The sequence below is a fragment of the Puntigrus tetrazona genome, chromosome 10, assembly GCF_018831695.1.
Source record: "Puntigrus tetrazona isolate hp1 chromosome 10, ASM1883169v1, whole genome shotgun sequence".
NCBI classification, from domain to species: Eukaryota; Metazoa; Chordata; class Actinopteri; order Cypriniformes; family Cyprinidae; genus Puntigrus; species Puntigrus tetrazona.
Window position 1 is genome coordinate 10669179 of NC_056708.1, and position 16603 is coordinate 10685781.

General features: G+C 37.1%; 1 protein-coding gene across 8 annotated transcripts in view; it reads right to left on the minus strand.

Annotated features, from left to right (window-relative positions):
• Positions 1-16603, minus strand: part of auts2a (activator of transcription and developmental regulator AUTS2 a) — a 281245-nt gene that overhangs the window by 187526 nt on the left and 77116 nt on the right. Inside the window, exon 1 of one of the 8 annotated variants that reach the window (XM_043250832.1) lies at positions 11324-11477. The exons of the other annotated variants lie outside the window; for them this stretch is intronic. Coding sequence (XP_043106767.1) covers positions 11324-11371 — 48 coding nt within the window. The 5' untranslated portion in view covers positions 11372-11477. Of the gene's footprint in view, positions 1-11323; positions 11478-16603 lie in introns of those variants that run through there. 8 annotated transcript variants of the gene reach the window in all.

Genomic DNA, 16603 nt, shown 5'->3' on the forward strand with positions numbered 1-16603 from the left:
CCACCTCTGTCAATGGCACAGAGATAAGTGAGGCTTAATTAAGCTTTGTTACATCTAATGAGGGGTGAAAACAAACACATCTTGCATGTCTCTGGACCTTGGCCGAGGCTGATAAGATTGACTGCCCTGCGAGTGACTGATATCAGCTTGCCACGCTGTGTAAACATCAGGGAAGAGGATATATGGTGTGTGGGATAGAGAGTTACGCGTTTGAGATGTTTGGCGCTTGTATTCAGAGCCCTGAACCTCTTATCATATCGTCTCCGCACACTTAAAGAGGTGTCTGCGATAAGCTGCAGTTGGCTGTGCTAAAACATGATTTACAGCTCTTCATGATAACTCTTTTACTGCCTCTGACAGTTTGGGATTTGCTGCATTATGGCACTATTCAGAAAGTTAAATGAGGCTCGGCAAACCTTTAGTGCAAATAGAGCCATTGAAAGAAATAAAAAAAGCATACGAACATTATGGTAATGTAATACTGGTTTACAACATTAAATGACACTAGGATATATATATATATATATATATATATATATATATATATGTGTGTGTGTGTGTGTGTGTGTGTGTTATTTATTACTTATTTATTATATAAAATAATTTACAATAATTATAAAATAATGTTTTAGATTTATTTATCTTAAAATGGAAAATAAATATTTTTCAATTAGTGTTATTGTGATTAGTTGCATACAAAATAGAATTTGTGTTTAGATAATGCGTGTGTGTGTGTGTGTGTACTGTGTTTATTCATATATACATATATACATATATATATATATATATATATATATATATATATATAGAAATACACACACATACAGTACATATCTTTATGTATTGAAATGTATTATATTTAATATTTTAATTTATTTTGGATGTGATCGATCGTTTATATAAATATGTGAAATATAAAATATGAAAAACAAAAAAAAGGTGGCTATATTAGGTTGCATTTTGTTTCCCATGTAGCCTTCCTTGCATTACAATAAAGGTTATTTCAGAGATGCAAAAAAAAAAAATTAAAGTTTTATTTTAACTTAATTATGAAGACAATGCACAATAATATTAGGGATATATTTAAGTGGAGTAATAGCGGTCAGTTTGGATTTCATAGTTCCTATATGTCAAGTCCTATATCCTATATAAAAAAAATCATCATATTGTTTCAATTAAAAAAAATAAACAGCATATATATCTGACAGACCATTGGAGATGAATAAAGAGTAAAATAAAGCCTTGATTTCAAGATTTACAATGAGAAAAAAAATAACGCAGCACAAACATACAACTCAGATGTGAGGTGTACACAACATGGCCTCTGCCCTGGGCTTGCACTAGAGGAAAATGAAAGCCAATTGCTGTATGAATAATGCAGAAGCGTGCAAAATGCAAATGCAGGACACACAGGATTTATTTTAAAGCCTAGAGCCACAAACGGGGATTTAAAAAGAAAGCAATTGAAGGAAATATGAGGTGCATGCTCTAAGGTGCATGTGAGCTTTTAAAAGGGTGACATTTAACTTTCTGATGTGAGAGGGAAAAAAAACATTCTGAACAGGCTTACACTGAGTTAATGTGAATATAATAGTGAACCCAATAATGCTCCACAGCACAAGCACTTGTCCTTGAGATGCAATGAACACACAGAGCATTAGAGCTTCTATTGTGCTGAAATCAGTCAAATTTGCCTCTATAACATACAGCATGTGCCCGTAGTCTGTGTACGTGGATATCAGGTGTCTCTGAAGAGGATGTTACCTCTCTGCTGACCTGCAGGTGGTGCTACATGATCACTGATCAGATCAGGGTGAGGCAGAGGAGGATGAGGCAGGACAGAGTGGAATACAAGAGCAGAAATACGCAGGGAGTATAAAATAAGCAAAAAATAAAAGCCATAAAATTCAACATGGGTAGATAGAAATGTGCCTGTGAGGCAGACAGAGAGACAGAGAGGAAGGAAGAGAGGTGAACTCAAGGTGTGTCATTGCATACAAATAGTTAGCTACAGAATAGCATTTAAACCAGGGTCAAAAATGTAAGGTTAAGGCTCAACTGATGCTGTGAGAGTTCAGATACTTACCCTGTCAGCATTTTCAAATAGATAAAAAATATATACCCAATACATAAATTACATTTTGCACTTATTATTATTATTTTAAAATAAATAAAACTTTGCAAAATGTTAATCAGAGCGAAAATATTGATATTACTTTATATATATTTTTTAATTCCTTAAAGTTTTAGCGGTAAAAAAAGTTTTCAAAACAATTAAGTCAAATAATTAATCATTTCAAATACAGTTGTGTCAAATCAAATGCATTTATATATGTTTTATGTGCCTAAAAATAATAAATACAAACCCTAAGATGATACTATAAGTGATAAAATAATAAATGCACAAATAAAAATACAGCCAAATACATCGAGTCAGAGGTCAGAGGTCAGAGTTAGGTAGGCTTGGGTGTAAGTAAAATATGCCGCAAACTAATGTAACCTTGCAATATTTAAAAAATGTTATTCATAAAACTATGTGATTAATGAGTATTTAATGAAAAAGCTTTAAAAGGGCAGTCCTGACCCAAACTAAGAATAGGACATAGAAAAAAAAGAAAAAAAGAAAAGGAGAAGCCACTGACTTTTATGGTATGCAAAAAAAAATAGTCAATGGCTAGTGTCAACTGTTTTATTACCAGCCTTTTACAAAATATCTTCTTTTATATTCACCAGAAAAAAGAAACGGTTTTGGCGTAAATGATAAAAGAATTAAAATGTTTGAGTGAACTACCCCTTTAAAGCTCAGAGACTTACTGGGACATTACAAATCAAAGGCTTTTAAACTACACAAAGGTTCATTAGTGATATTAAATGCATATACAGATACGCGGTTCAGCCTTCTTCTTCTCCGCTTCCTTTTCTCCCTCTCTCCCCTCTTCCCCGCCACCCCTGTTCCTTGTATAGCTGCAGGCTAATTGATGCGATTTTAGATAATTATTATTAAAACCAGAGCAGCGTGGGCGCTTTGGCAGATAATTCCCCGGAGGAGGAGGGGTCCGCTTACACTGAGAGCGCCAATCAAGACCCGGCATCACGCAAAGCATTTCCTTTGTTTTGCTCTGTGTTGCTGGAGCGTGTTATAAGAGAGAGAGAGAGACAGACAGACGGGGGGGGGCTCATGCCGTTACTCTTCAAAACAAACACAAATGCAGAACGGATGCAATAGACATTCACACACAACTGTAAGCTGGCTGTATCGCAGAGAGACGCTTGGTCATCCGCTCAGTTAGCGTTCAAAACTTCACAGCTTTATTCTCACGTTAACACACGCCAACATATTCATCTCTCATATACAAACGTGAAGCCTGCGTCCAGGTTTATCCGCAGTATCATTTAAAAGTTTTTTATTCAGCGACGACTGCATTGAACTGATCGAAACTGACAGCAAACACATTACACAAGATTCATGAAACGCTGATTTGAGCTTTTAATTCCTCAAAGAACAGATGCGAAGTTTGCACAAAAATATTAAGCTTCACGCTCTCAACGTTGAAGAAGATGATGTTAATAATAAGCAGCAAATCAGCATATTAGAATGATTGGATTGGATTAATGATGTTTAAAATGCAATTTTGCATAATCGCAATAAATTCCGCTTTAAAAATATGTTCGAATAGGAAACTGTAATATTTAAATTGCAATGTCATTGCACGAGCATAGTATTTTAACTAGTTTATGTAATTAAAAATGAAACAGCACTTGTTTAAAGCGTAGTTACTGATTCGATTGTAACCAAAGGATTTCTAATTACTAATTTTGGAAGTGAGGGTCCGCACTATTGACCCTACTGAAAGCAGAAAAGACTGAACACTGCTGGCAAACTGAAGAAAACTCTGATCTTTCAGACGATTAGGCTCCATCCAAGAATTAAACAGAAAGAGAGCAGAAAGAGACAGCGCATGTTTTATTAAAGCTACATCCAACTTCAGATTTATAGATGGGATAGAAACATTAAAAAGGACTATGATAAGGAATGTGATAAATCCCAGAAGATATCTTCTATCTGTGAATCAAACTTAAATTAAATTCAGCTCCGCTAATCCTGAAAAGTTCATCAGGGAAGGCAAATGAGATCCCTAAGCGGTCTCATTTCAAGACCTGAAAAAATTGGCTAAATTGCAGAGCAGACAGAGAGAGAGAGATAGAGAGAAGCAGAAAAGGGCGCAGGTATTAGTTGGAAAATAAAGCAGATCCTTTGAGGCTAACACGAGGCGTACATTTATTCTTATTTACCTGTAAATGCTCTGCTAGGTGTGAAAATAATATGGATAATTATATTCCGCGAAAACCTTATTCTATACTTAACGTGAAATGGGCCCTCCGCTATTCTTAAGACTAAGCCAATGTTATGGCAGGTACTGTACTCACACACACACACACACACACACACACACACACACACACACACAGACAGACTGAACAAGAGCCTGTGGGCAGAGGGTCCTTCTCAAAACACCAGACTTTTCTTACTCTTGCTCTCTGGACATGAATAATTCATGAGAACATGTAAATACGTTATCTGGTGCATGCATTAATGATCACAGGGAGACTGAGGGTCTTTCAGCTCCCACAATTAATAAAACATGTAGACTACGAAGACTGACACCCTTAAGTTTTTTCCTTGTGCACACACATAAGGTGAGTTTGTTAAGTCAACGCGTGTAGGTCAATAGAGACGTCAGTGTTGTCCAGTTCTTCTTAAAAGTTGAGTTCTTAAGTTCTTAAAGTTGAGGTGAACACAGCACAGCACAGCGCATTTATCAAGCAATTATTTTAACAGAATAACAGGAAGGGAAACAACAAGAATGTCTGGTAAACCGAAGCTATTTTTCCAAGCTGTTGTCTTACACTACTTAAAATGTTACATTTACATTTAGTCATTTAGCAGACGCTTTTATCCGAAGCGACTTACAATTGGGAATAAATAAAACGATTCATCATAAAGAGGTAGACAAACACGAGGAAGTGTTCGCAATGCCAGCGTCAGACATAAATAAGTACAAACTAGAATAGAAAGGAATAACTGTTTTATGAAGAGGTCTTCTGCATCGCATGGTTTAGTTTAGTTTAAATTTCATTTAATTACATTTTTTATTTTTATTTTATTTAATGACTTAGTAAATGCTTTTAAAATTCAGCAAATTAAAAGATTTAAATAAAAAAATTATTACAGCACATAGTTTACAAGACAATACTATTATCTAAATTAAAATTTGGCATTAAATTAAATACGCAATTCTGAAATTTACTAGAAATTTCTGAGTCGAACTTGTTTTAAATTAAAACACCATTCTCCGTATTCTCTCCTGTCCATCTCATTTAATTTCCTTCTTACACGCTTTCCTTCTTTTCTCATTTCTCCGCACACACAGCACAGGCTCTGAGGGCCCAATAAAGTGACAGCTCTGCCTTGTCAGGTCTTTTCTCCACAGAGTTTAAGTCACCCAGGCAGCCTGTCAATCAAAATGCCAGAGAGATGACAGCTTCTCCCATTCGCCATCGTGTTGCTGCGACGACAGGGTGACCTTTCATTGCCTCAGCAGCTGCCAGGCATCTTTCTCTCATCACATCCAGAGCGAGAGAAGAGCGGAAAAAAGAGATGAAGGGGAAGAATGAAGGAGAGAGGGAAAGAATAAAAACAGCAGTGCTCTCAAAGGGGAAAAGACTTCTGTGCTGGACTCAGGCAATTTCAAAAGCCGAGCTTCCTGCACGCAGACAGCATTTTTGGGGCCTATGTTGTCCAACAATGCTTTCTAGGAAGGCAGCATGCCAGCTTTTGGGACACATGTCAAAATGACTAGATTCTTTATATTTCAGCTAAGTAAGATGTTAACACCAGTTTAAAGATGAGTCCTCTATTTCAACGAGCTCTTTTGAATGATTCAGTCAAACTGAACCACTGCAAACAAACAGATTCGCTGTAGTGAACTGATTCTCTAAAATGATTCAGATTCATAACAACTGCTCATAGGTCAGTGTGATTCTCTTCGATCTTGAAATCTGAAACTAAACGTCCAGGTCATAAGAAAGTGGAAAATGGAAAGCATGTGCATGACGGCACAATGTATAAAACATGCAAACATCCTGAAGACGTAAACACGAAGTGATGATAATGTAAATGAGTGTGTGTTTTTGTGGATGGGTGGGTGAAAGTGTGTTATTTTTCTGAGATCACACACACACACAGACACACACAGAGGAGGACAGCGGCATCTGGAAGCTGGGGAGGCATCACAGCACACGGGCTGCCTGCTTGCCTAGCTCAGAGAGTGGGGAAAAAGCAGGAGGAAATCTGTTTCCTGTCATCCCCCATCTTGTCAGTCTCGGTACAGACATCTTGCATCCTCTCGACCAGCTGTTTGCTGCTCACTCACACAGATGGCTGCTTCTCTTTGATACAAACTCTCTCTCTCTGTTCAACTTTCCCTTCATCTCTTCATCTGACACAAACTTTCCTAAAGAGTTACAGAATGTTATCTTCAACAAAAGGCGCATTACTGCTTGAACAGAGAGCTCAAAAATAAAGGTTCTATCAACTGCAAAAATAATTTTGATCAGCTCGGAATAAAGAAGCACCAAAACATATCAATAATATTTTACCACAAAAGTGTCTAAGTTAGTCTCATTCAAACAGTTAATGACCATATATTAAACATTTGGTCAGATGGATCATTTTCAGGTCAAAAAAAAATTAAACATGCATGGATGAAAGTTCACAATAAGATCAATAACATGCATTTATAAAATACATAGTCTGGATTTAAATTTCATACTGACTCCTTGGAAGCTTTTTGCTTAATCTTTGTCCAACTGAAAGTTGCAGGCTGTTTAAAAAGCTCTGAAACATTTGCAATTTTGGGGAGTTGATGAATTAATCACAATGACATTGTTTTGGCCACAAAGCCTATGTTTAGCTTCAGCTGAAAAGTGTTAGGAAGCCGGTAAGCCACTTTGTACCTCTTTAGTGTCTCTTTAGTTCAGAATCATTTGAATAGTTGGCATCTGAATCGTTTTTTAAATAAAGAAATTAAACCAAGAGTATTAGCACTATTTTATTTTTATGTGACTTTGTCCGTTTTATTAATCAACGCAAATACTGTTTTGTGGATCTTTTGGAAATATGTTCACACAGGGTGGTTCCTATTCAAGCTACCACCCGGAGAGAAAGCACAACCATTAGAAGCAGACCACCCATCTTGATTAAACCAGCCTAACATGGCTTCCATCAACAGCAGAGCAATGAACTGTTCATAGAGTTGGGCTAGAATAAAAGCAGCCCATAATCACTAAAATTATCTCTGCATGCTTCACCGTGAGTGCCGTTTACAATTCACCGTTTTCCAGCCCGCAACTAAAACAACAAAAGTATTCTGATGCAAGTAAACCAAAACACAGTGCAGTGCGCAACCCATGAGAAATTCACAATATCTTATTTTCCCTGTTTGTTTTTATGCTTGTTCAAAGAAGGGCGGATTGTTCTAGTCCTCTCTTTTGCATAGGAGAGTCTGTCTTTAACCCACACATGTCAGAAGGGGGTAAACCAGTGGCCTTCTGGTCAACAGGGCTGAAACCTCAGCTCTAGAGTTACTCTGCTTTTAGAACAATGCTTGGACGCCTGCCGTCGGTTGAACCTCTTTGATCATGGAGCACATCCATACTCGCACTAGATGCTGCTCCAGGATGGCCACCTTCCTGTAGAGTCTAACTCCATCCTTAGAGGTGTTATATGTCATTTTTTGACTGTACTTAAGCATAGAAACAGCATATTATGTTTGCAGATATTTTAAAATTTCATTGCTACAGCCAGTTATCCCACCTTCAAATGTGTCAGAATGTCTGTTTTTGTTTCGCTTTGTGTGATTCCACCCACTGCCAATTTACTTAATACGATTTTGACACCTCAAGTTGCCAGGTGGTGGAACACACATCCATGAAAGATAAATTGGATCAGAGATCGCAGATTCTACCTGAAATAAAAAGCCTTAGCATTATTCGCCAGAGGCATATTAAAACATGGACATATCAACTAATAAACTTACAGTTTAAGGCTCGATGCCTTTCATTATCAATTGCGTTCATTCCTGTTGCATGTCCTCAATATGTCAACTACTAGCAGTCAATATTCCATACTGTATTTATTTAAGGGTTCATTATTATTATTATTATTATTATTATACAAATTTACATATATAAAAATAAAAATGTAATTTGGTTTTGGTTTTTATTTAAAAAATATATAATAAAATAAATTTTTATAAAATCTGAGTAGTTATTATTAATTAAAATATAAATAAATAAAAATGGGTGAGTGATATAATAAATTAAACATAAAAAATGACCAATTAATTATAGTTTTATTACTGAATATGGTATGTCATGAAACCTTTTCATGAAAATGTACAAAAACTACTCCAGATTAATCTGAAAAATGTAACTCTGTTTAACATTTTAGAATGTCTTAGAGTTTTAGTATACATACATATAAATAAAAAAAAGATTAAAATGATAGTGAAAATTAATAAAACCTGAAAAGACAAATTTGAAAATAAAATAGAAATAATGTAAAAACTACTATAACCCTGCAACTCTAATATAATGTGTTTTCTTGGCAGTTTTTGTGTAGACAATTTTCAGAAAATGCAAAAGAAGTCACAAATTTCAACACCTGGAATGACCACGGAGTACAAGCCTACTCCGAAACACTGAACCCTCGCATCTCTTGTTCAAAGCTCAATTAGTCAATCACTGGTCCGCTACCCACATTTCTCAGTCCATCTCTCTCAGTCCTCATCCATTGCTCTGTTAATCAGCTGTGAAGTGAATATTTTTTACTCTTCACCCTCTTGCGCTCGTTTCATGGCCTGAATCAAAAGTGTTCTCTCAATCTCTACTTTCACACACCAGGGAGCAGAGCAGTCAGGCGGTTGTCATGGTTCCCTTCCCTCAACCGCTCTCCCGTCCAGAGTATGAACCCCATCTCTCTTTCATTTCAAACCCTCTCTCTCTCTCTCTCCCCGTCTGTCTAGCGCTCACACACACTGAGTTATGAGCTCTGTTAGGTGCCGTGTTAAATTATAGCAGTTCACATGTCACATAAGCACACTTGGGCATTAGCATGAGTGGAGCGCAGAAAAGACAAGAGCTGGAGAAAGAGAGAAAGACAGGCTTCAGATAAAATGGAAGTCCAGTGTGAATGACAAGGTTTTGAACGGAGCAATATGGGACTGACACACTGTCAAATACATGCAATATTTTTCCCTGACAGAGTTACAGATTGCATGTTTCACAGCTCTCTGATGTTAGACAGATTCAGCCACCGCTCTATAATCAAACTACTTGCAAATTACTATAGAGTTAGAGTTATTTACAAGTTTTTTTTACAATACAAATCTATCAACTGAACAAGCCTGAAACAATTATTTATTCTTCAGTTGAACTACATTGCAATAATATAATAACATAGTTTGCTAAAATTATTATTATTATTAGTGTAAAGCACAGTGTGCTCTATACATAATGTTTGATTTTTGTGTTTATTTATGATTACACAAACAATGTTCTAAATATATAATGAAACAATTTGGCACAAGTGATCCAAAATATGTCACAGTAGGGGTGTAACAATGCACCACGACCTTGTTGAAAATGAATATAAATGTGAAGATCGGTGAAGATGTAAAGATTGTTGAGATTTTAAACAAATCAAAAATGGCATTATCTTTTAATTTTGCCTCTGTATAATGCATAACTAAGTAGTATTTCTTTGTAAACCAGGAAACACTATTGTGTAATGCTGCTTTTTCCAAGCACCACCTGCTGTCAGAGAGTATAATATAGTGTTTCGTTTCACAAAAAGCTACAGTCAGACCATTCTGTTTTTGCTTCATATTTCAAAATTCTACGATTTAGGTTAAAAAATGACTCATGTTTCATCTGTGTAGCATCTTTAGCAACCTGTTTATATGATGAGATGTATATATATATATATATATATATATATATATATATATATATATATATATATATATATATATATAATTATTTATTTGATTTGGGATTTGTTTTTTTATTTGACATTTCACTTTCACAAATCAATATGCAGAATTTTTGTCTGAAAAATAAATAAATAAATAAATAAATGAAAAGGACACCTTTTCATTTATTATTTCTTAAAAATTGTATTTGGTTAAAAAAAGTGAGAGAACTGTGTAGTGAAGTTAGTATCGTGAATCTCATCGCAATGTGAGTTGAGCAAATCCTTAATGTAAACCAATATTTCTCTTTCTCAGTACAGATCAACAAAGGAATAAAGGTAGTTATAAAGTGTTATAAAGTAAAGCAAATAAAGTATACATCACTCCCCCTAAACTAATCAGAAAGGTAAGTGATTGCCTATCCTAGTTTTCTAGCTTCTAAGTTGGCCCACATCAGAATTAACCCGGCAACCTTTGTGTAGACAAGTAAGCTCCCTAACCATTAGGTACCGTCATCCAGTTTGACCTTCAGTACAGTGTAATACATCAGGTCTGTGGGGAACTGGATCAAGTTCACATTTCACAATGCTGACCTGATATGTGTGACCTCTGATAAGGTTTTGCAATCTAAGAGTTTTTATGAGCAACAATCCAATAGCAAAATGAAGGATAGACACATATCTTTCACATCGGCCATTTAGGTAGCTGCCAAAACATCCAAACCGGGTTCACGTCTTGTTTTTCACAAAGTAACACCATCACTTTCTCTCTGAAGAATAGAATATCAGCCTCCATTAAAGTTTAACACAGCTGACGGGACAGGGGCATGACCTGATTCAGACACATATACACAGACAAATCACATCTGCACAAATGTTACCATCTGGCTCAGTCTCAGCAGATTTCTCTCGAATAACACAACATATCAGCAGAAATGATATCAAAGAGCACATGTGGCGCATAAGGGCAGCTTTTAAAAGTGCAAAACATGTGTTTAAATGAAAATTTAAACCCTGGCCCTTGGTGGCGGAGTCAAGCTCGATTAAATATTCAATGATTCAAAACGCCGCCATGACTATTACAAAATGCATGAGAGGGATTTCAGACCATCACGCACACACACTCAGCTATCAATATACCACCATCGCTGTTATCAACAGATCAATGGCAGGTTTAAGATTACAGCAGCGCCGTGTCTCTAGCACACAGAGGGCTGCGAACACAAGACCGAAGAGCGAAAGACGGAAAATTTCGAGCTAAAACAGAAAAAGGCAACTGTACTGACTCACCTTCTCGTTATATTTGAACTTGACATAGAACCAGCTGGACTTAATCATGGTGTCGGCCGTTGGCCCGGAGCGTGTAGTGCGCCTAGGGGCAGTGATACAGGTCAGACGGGGCGAGAGGTCCGTGTCGGTGCAGAATGCCAGAGGATGGAGATCTGAACGCAGGCGGTCTGCTCCACCAGAGCTCAATCCCTCTGTCTGCTTGTGCTTCTTTCTGTCCTGCTCTCTACCTCACTCTCTCTCTCTCTCTCTCTCTCTCTCGCTTTGCTTTCTGCCTGTGCCTCTCTCTCTCCCTCGTTGTGTTGGCAGGATGTCAGCCCAGCTCTTCAAATAAGCTTCAGCTGTGTTCATCGGCGATGGCACATGCCAGAGAGCCAGAGGATATGCAGTCTCTCTCTTTTTAGTCTCTCGTTCCCCTCTCTATGCGTCCCACAATCTGTTTTCTGTCCTTTATGGTTTTATGACAGCTTGACAATCCTCTAAGAAAATATAAGGCCAAAAGTCTCTGAATGATTCATTCGGTTACTTCACTGCCATATTCTGCCACTGTAGTATTTTTTCACTCTCTGTTTGTTTTCTGTTTCTTTTCTCAGCCAGCCATATCATGCGTAGCAATATCACATTCTCACCTACATGTTATCCTCTGGCATCTTCAACCCATCTGTCTATTCCTCGGTTTTCTTTCTCAGCAGATGTATCGCTATAACCATGCAATATTGATGCTTTTCCATATGTATCAACAAAGGTCTGTGACTACTATGGAAATTTAGGATTTCAATCTCATTTAACCTTCAAATTTGGAGCATTTTTAAACAACTAAGATGTAAAATTACAGTTAAATATTTCACATTCTGCACTATTTCTATTCATTTTTTGACTCTTACCCTTCCCGGTTTTGCTTTTCAAGAAGCTCTTTGGATCGCCCTAAAATCTCACTGGAAAAGATGATGATCAGTTTCGCTCAAACTTGTGTATACATTTAAATGAAGTCATGAAGTCACTAAATAAATGTGCATGATGTAATGTAACATTTCCCAGCAAAAGGCACGGCTGCTGAGTCACTCTGGGTGTGGATATATTCGGTTCATTTTTATATTTTATGCGAAATGAAAGAAAACCACACATCTAAAAATACTAATCGAACTAACCGTATAACAATTACAAATCACACTTCTTTCACTACTTGTATCTTTAAACTGTAAACCCTGCTTCTATATGTTATGATTGGCTAACTTCTTTTAACAAATGACATTATTTATATAACCAGAATGTCGAACCTAAAACAACTGTCATGTTACATGACCTACAAAATAATTCATCCAATCTGTTCCGAATGTGTTACTGAAAGTATTCACGGAAACATTTTATAAGAAAATGCAGTTCACACAGCCTGATCAACTGTAGTAAAGTAGCATTTATATCTGCTCGCCCACACACACACAAGTACACAATATAATAATTATGTTTTTCCAACAGAACATTTGAACCTCAACGCATGCCAACTAAAATCAACAGGATGAGCTAAATTTGGCATATAACCACATCAATCTCACACGCACTGCCAAATCCACTATAACTGCATTAAAAAAAGCCAATCAAACATAACTGGCATTTATTTACAGCTATTATAATGTTTGTAATTGTCACAGAGTGACAGTTTTCAGGGAAATCAACCTGGAATGGATAAAAACACACACACACACACACACACACAAAATTATTTTCTAAACCAAATTAAATCGCTAAACCCCAAGCATACCGATGGGGCAAAACCAAAACATAATGTTGTATGCCGTGTTTTTGTTCGTTTGCGGAAATAAGATGTGGAAAGGTAGTCTAGGGTCATCGACCGAAGATGTAGTGACAAACCGGGAGAAATTAGCAGCAGATTTAGGACACACATGAGCCCAAGGGCTGTTTTAGCTGTTGATCCATCCCATGGTGTGCACTGAGACCCATCGCCATGGTAATATTTAGTGACAGGGCATGTGCACGCTCACAAAAACACACACACACACACATGCATGCTCCACTTCACTGTGCACCCCGTGGATAAAACACAAAAAGACAGAGGAAAAACAGTAAATAAATAAGATTAGAGCGATGTTCTGGTGCCCATTAGAAAGAGACACACAGGCCCTTGAGACTCTAGCAGAGAATGAGAGAGAAATAAACACAGCGAGGACAAAATAATTACACAAGAAGTGCCTGTTGTGCGCTAAGACTCTGGAAGCACTCATCTTGTTAACATGTTTATAAAATGATTGTCTTTTCTTCAGTCAACAGCTATTGTTGTTCTGTTAAACAGCATAATCTATATAAAAAAGATCTAATGCAAGCCTGAAATCAGTGGCTGCGAGGAAATGCAACAAGCTAATGCTTTAAAATGGACAAAATAATTTGACTAAAGTCCTATTATGTCTTTTCTAATACAAGAGTTTAATATATGGCTGCAATAACATGCCAGCTGGTGCACAACTACAATCATGTACAGAGGTTAGTTAATTATACCAGAGGTCATAATATCACATAATATTTGCTAATAAATGTTAATGTTACTTCGCTGGCTGATACAGCAGCAATCTGGGACTTTATACTGACACCTATTGGTTTGGATGCAGCATCATAAAAACAAATGTTTATATTTAACAATATACATTTTTCTATTTATCACACAAAGGGAATACTGATAGTAATAAGAAATGTTTCCCGAGCAGCAAATCAGCATATAAGAGTAATTTCTGAAGGATCATGTGGCTCTTGAAGACTGGAGTAATGACTAGTCAAACAAATATATTACAATTGGCAGTTTAATATGTAATAATAATTGACAATATTACAGTTTTACTGTATTTTTAAAAGCAGCCTTTGTGAGCAAAAGACACTTCTAAACATTAAAACCTAAACCCTGAACCTAAAAGATATTTGTCATATGTCCAGCGTAATCTTTGACTAAGGTAAATACACAAAAGTGTAGAATAGGGATCCTTCAGAAATATATCATTTTTTTAAATATATTAAAATAAATCTGTAATGTTACTACGCAAAATTACTGTTATTTTAACTCTATTTTTATTCATATAAATGCAGCCTTGGTGAGCATTTTTTGTCAAATACAAACAGTGACCCCAGTTCTCCTTTTAAGAAGCTACACACAGAGGGAAGCAAAATGTTCACACACACCCGCAAAAACACACTGACACATGCACCTCCGCACAGCAATACACACATACAGAACAGAGTTTGGTTTGTGCTTGAGGGTAAGCGCCTCAGGCTCGGCGGAGCAGCAGGAAGCCACATCCTCGGCTGTGCAGCTCCAGGTCTCAACAGCTCTGGGTTCGTGAGAAACGGTCTGCCTTACCCTCGAGGCCTTGCCCTGGGCATGCTCTCAGAACGACGGGCCATCCCACCGCAGCTCCCCTGGCACTCCTCAGTTACACCCCTACAGCCCTTCTAAATCTCTCAAATTATCCACTTAACCAGATGCCAGACGCTGAGAGAGAACCACAGACAGAGGCCTCCACTATACATTGACAAATACTTTTAGTGCATAGTTCAATCTTTTACAGAGTGAACTGACCCTTTATGATTGATCAAAAAAGTTATGGTGTCATGTGTATGCGTAACTTAAAGGATCGATTATAAAAAAAAAAGGTTAAAAAATTTGTCTTAGTAAAAAAAAAAAGAGAGAGAGAATAAAGTAGTTAGAAAAGAAATAGAATAGAAAGCACTAGTGCTAGAGGGTCAACGTTTTTTTTTATAAGTAGATAGAACAGAGAGTGCTAGTGTTAGATGGTCAAGTGTAGATGGAAGAGCTGCTGTTTCTGGAAAATGGCTGAGGACTTGGGTTGAACAGGTCATTCCACCAGGAGGAATCCGTTAAGGTGAAAGTCAGTGAAAGATGGCAGGTAGAAGTCCATTTACACATGAAATGAAGTCAGAAACATCAGCTTTTATCCAAGGTTAAACATCGTAAAACTAAACAACCCTTCAACCTTTTTACTTTGAGAAAGACGAGATATTATGACAGACCGTTGTGAGAGTGTGTTTACACTGTCGCTGAGATGCAGGTCTATTACATTTAATTTGCAGTACGGGTAAGAAAGCCTTTTAAAGATCAAAATGGCAGACAAATAAAAAACATAAAGTGGTAAAAGGAGAAGGACGGGCGATACGCCTTACAAAAGCTTCCAACAAAACACGAGGTACTAAAGTACAAACCTACTAGTTTTTATGTCCACTAAAAAATGGACTCCGTTGGACATAGGTAACAATGTAACAAACTAAAAGGGCTGTGCTTTCATTCCCCACAGTCTTGTTCTTGTCAAACTAAATATAGCATCTACTCCAACTAAGGACTATATGACAGAAAAAAGCATTCACAGATTTGGGAGACCTCGCCCAAGCATCTGTAGGGACATGTTAAGCGCAGCTCTTAGGCAAACGTTTGTCGGCCGTTACCAAACGTTAGGGACACACAACGGGTTTAATGTACTGTGTGCTTTATGAACAGTGACAGGTCTGCGTGTGGAGCTCATTTCTGCTCTCCAGGCAGCGGGAGACTTGGATGGAGATAAGACCGCCCTAGAGAGACAGAGATGAGGGAACAATTCCACCATTCAATGACTTTCAGACATAGGGGCCACTGCCAAACCCTCTCCGCAGATTGCGCTCTTCATTTGTCCTAACACGAAACGGGGCTCCACGGCCCGGGCTTCGCACGCACACCTCCCACCCTCTGCTACGGCCCAGCTGGGATCAGATGAAAGAGAGGAAAGGGAGATAAACGAGTGTAATTGCTGGCAGATGACGAGAAGAACAATGGAGGAGAGTGTAAAGTGGTGAGGACCTGAACCAGCAGAGGTAAGATGTTGCATGTTTGCCACAGGTCTCAAACATTAAATATAATTTAATATATAGCATTTTTTTATTTATATATATATATATATAAATAATATCATACTTTGAAGAAAGTTTGAAGGTGGCTGTTTTGGGTCACCATTGACTTCCATGTAAGAAAAAAAACACTATGGATGTCAATGGTGACTGGAAATGGTAATTTTTGGGTGAACCTTTAAGATGACAAAACTGGGATATGCTAAAAAAAAACGAACAGCATAACATGTCACCCACATTCTCTAACAAAATTTTATTGTATAATTCAACAAATGACACTGAAATAATAATTAAGAAGAACAAGTTTAAACATTCATTAAACATTTTAAGAAAGGGCTCAGTTCCCACAAATCGAATAAACTGAAACTATTCACAAGCCCACAGTGA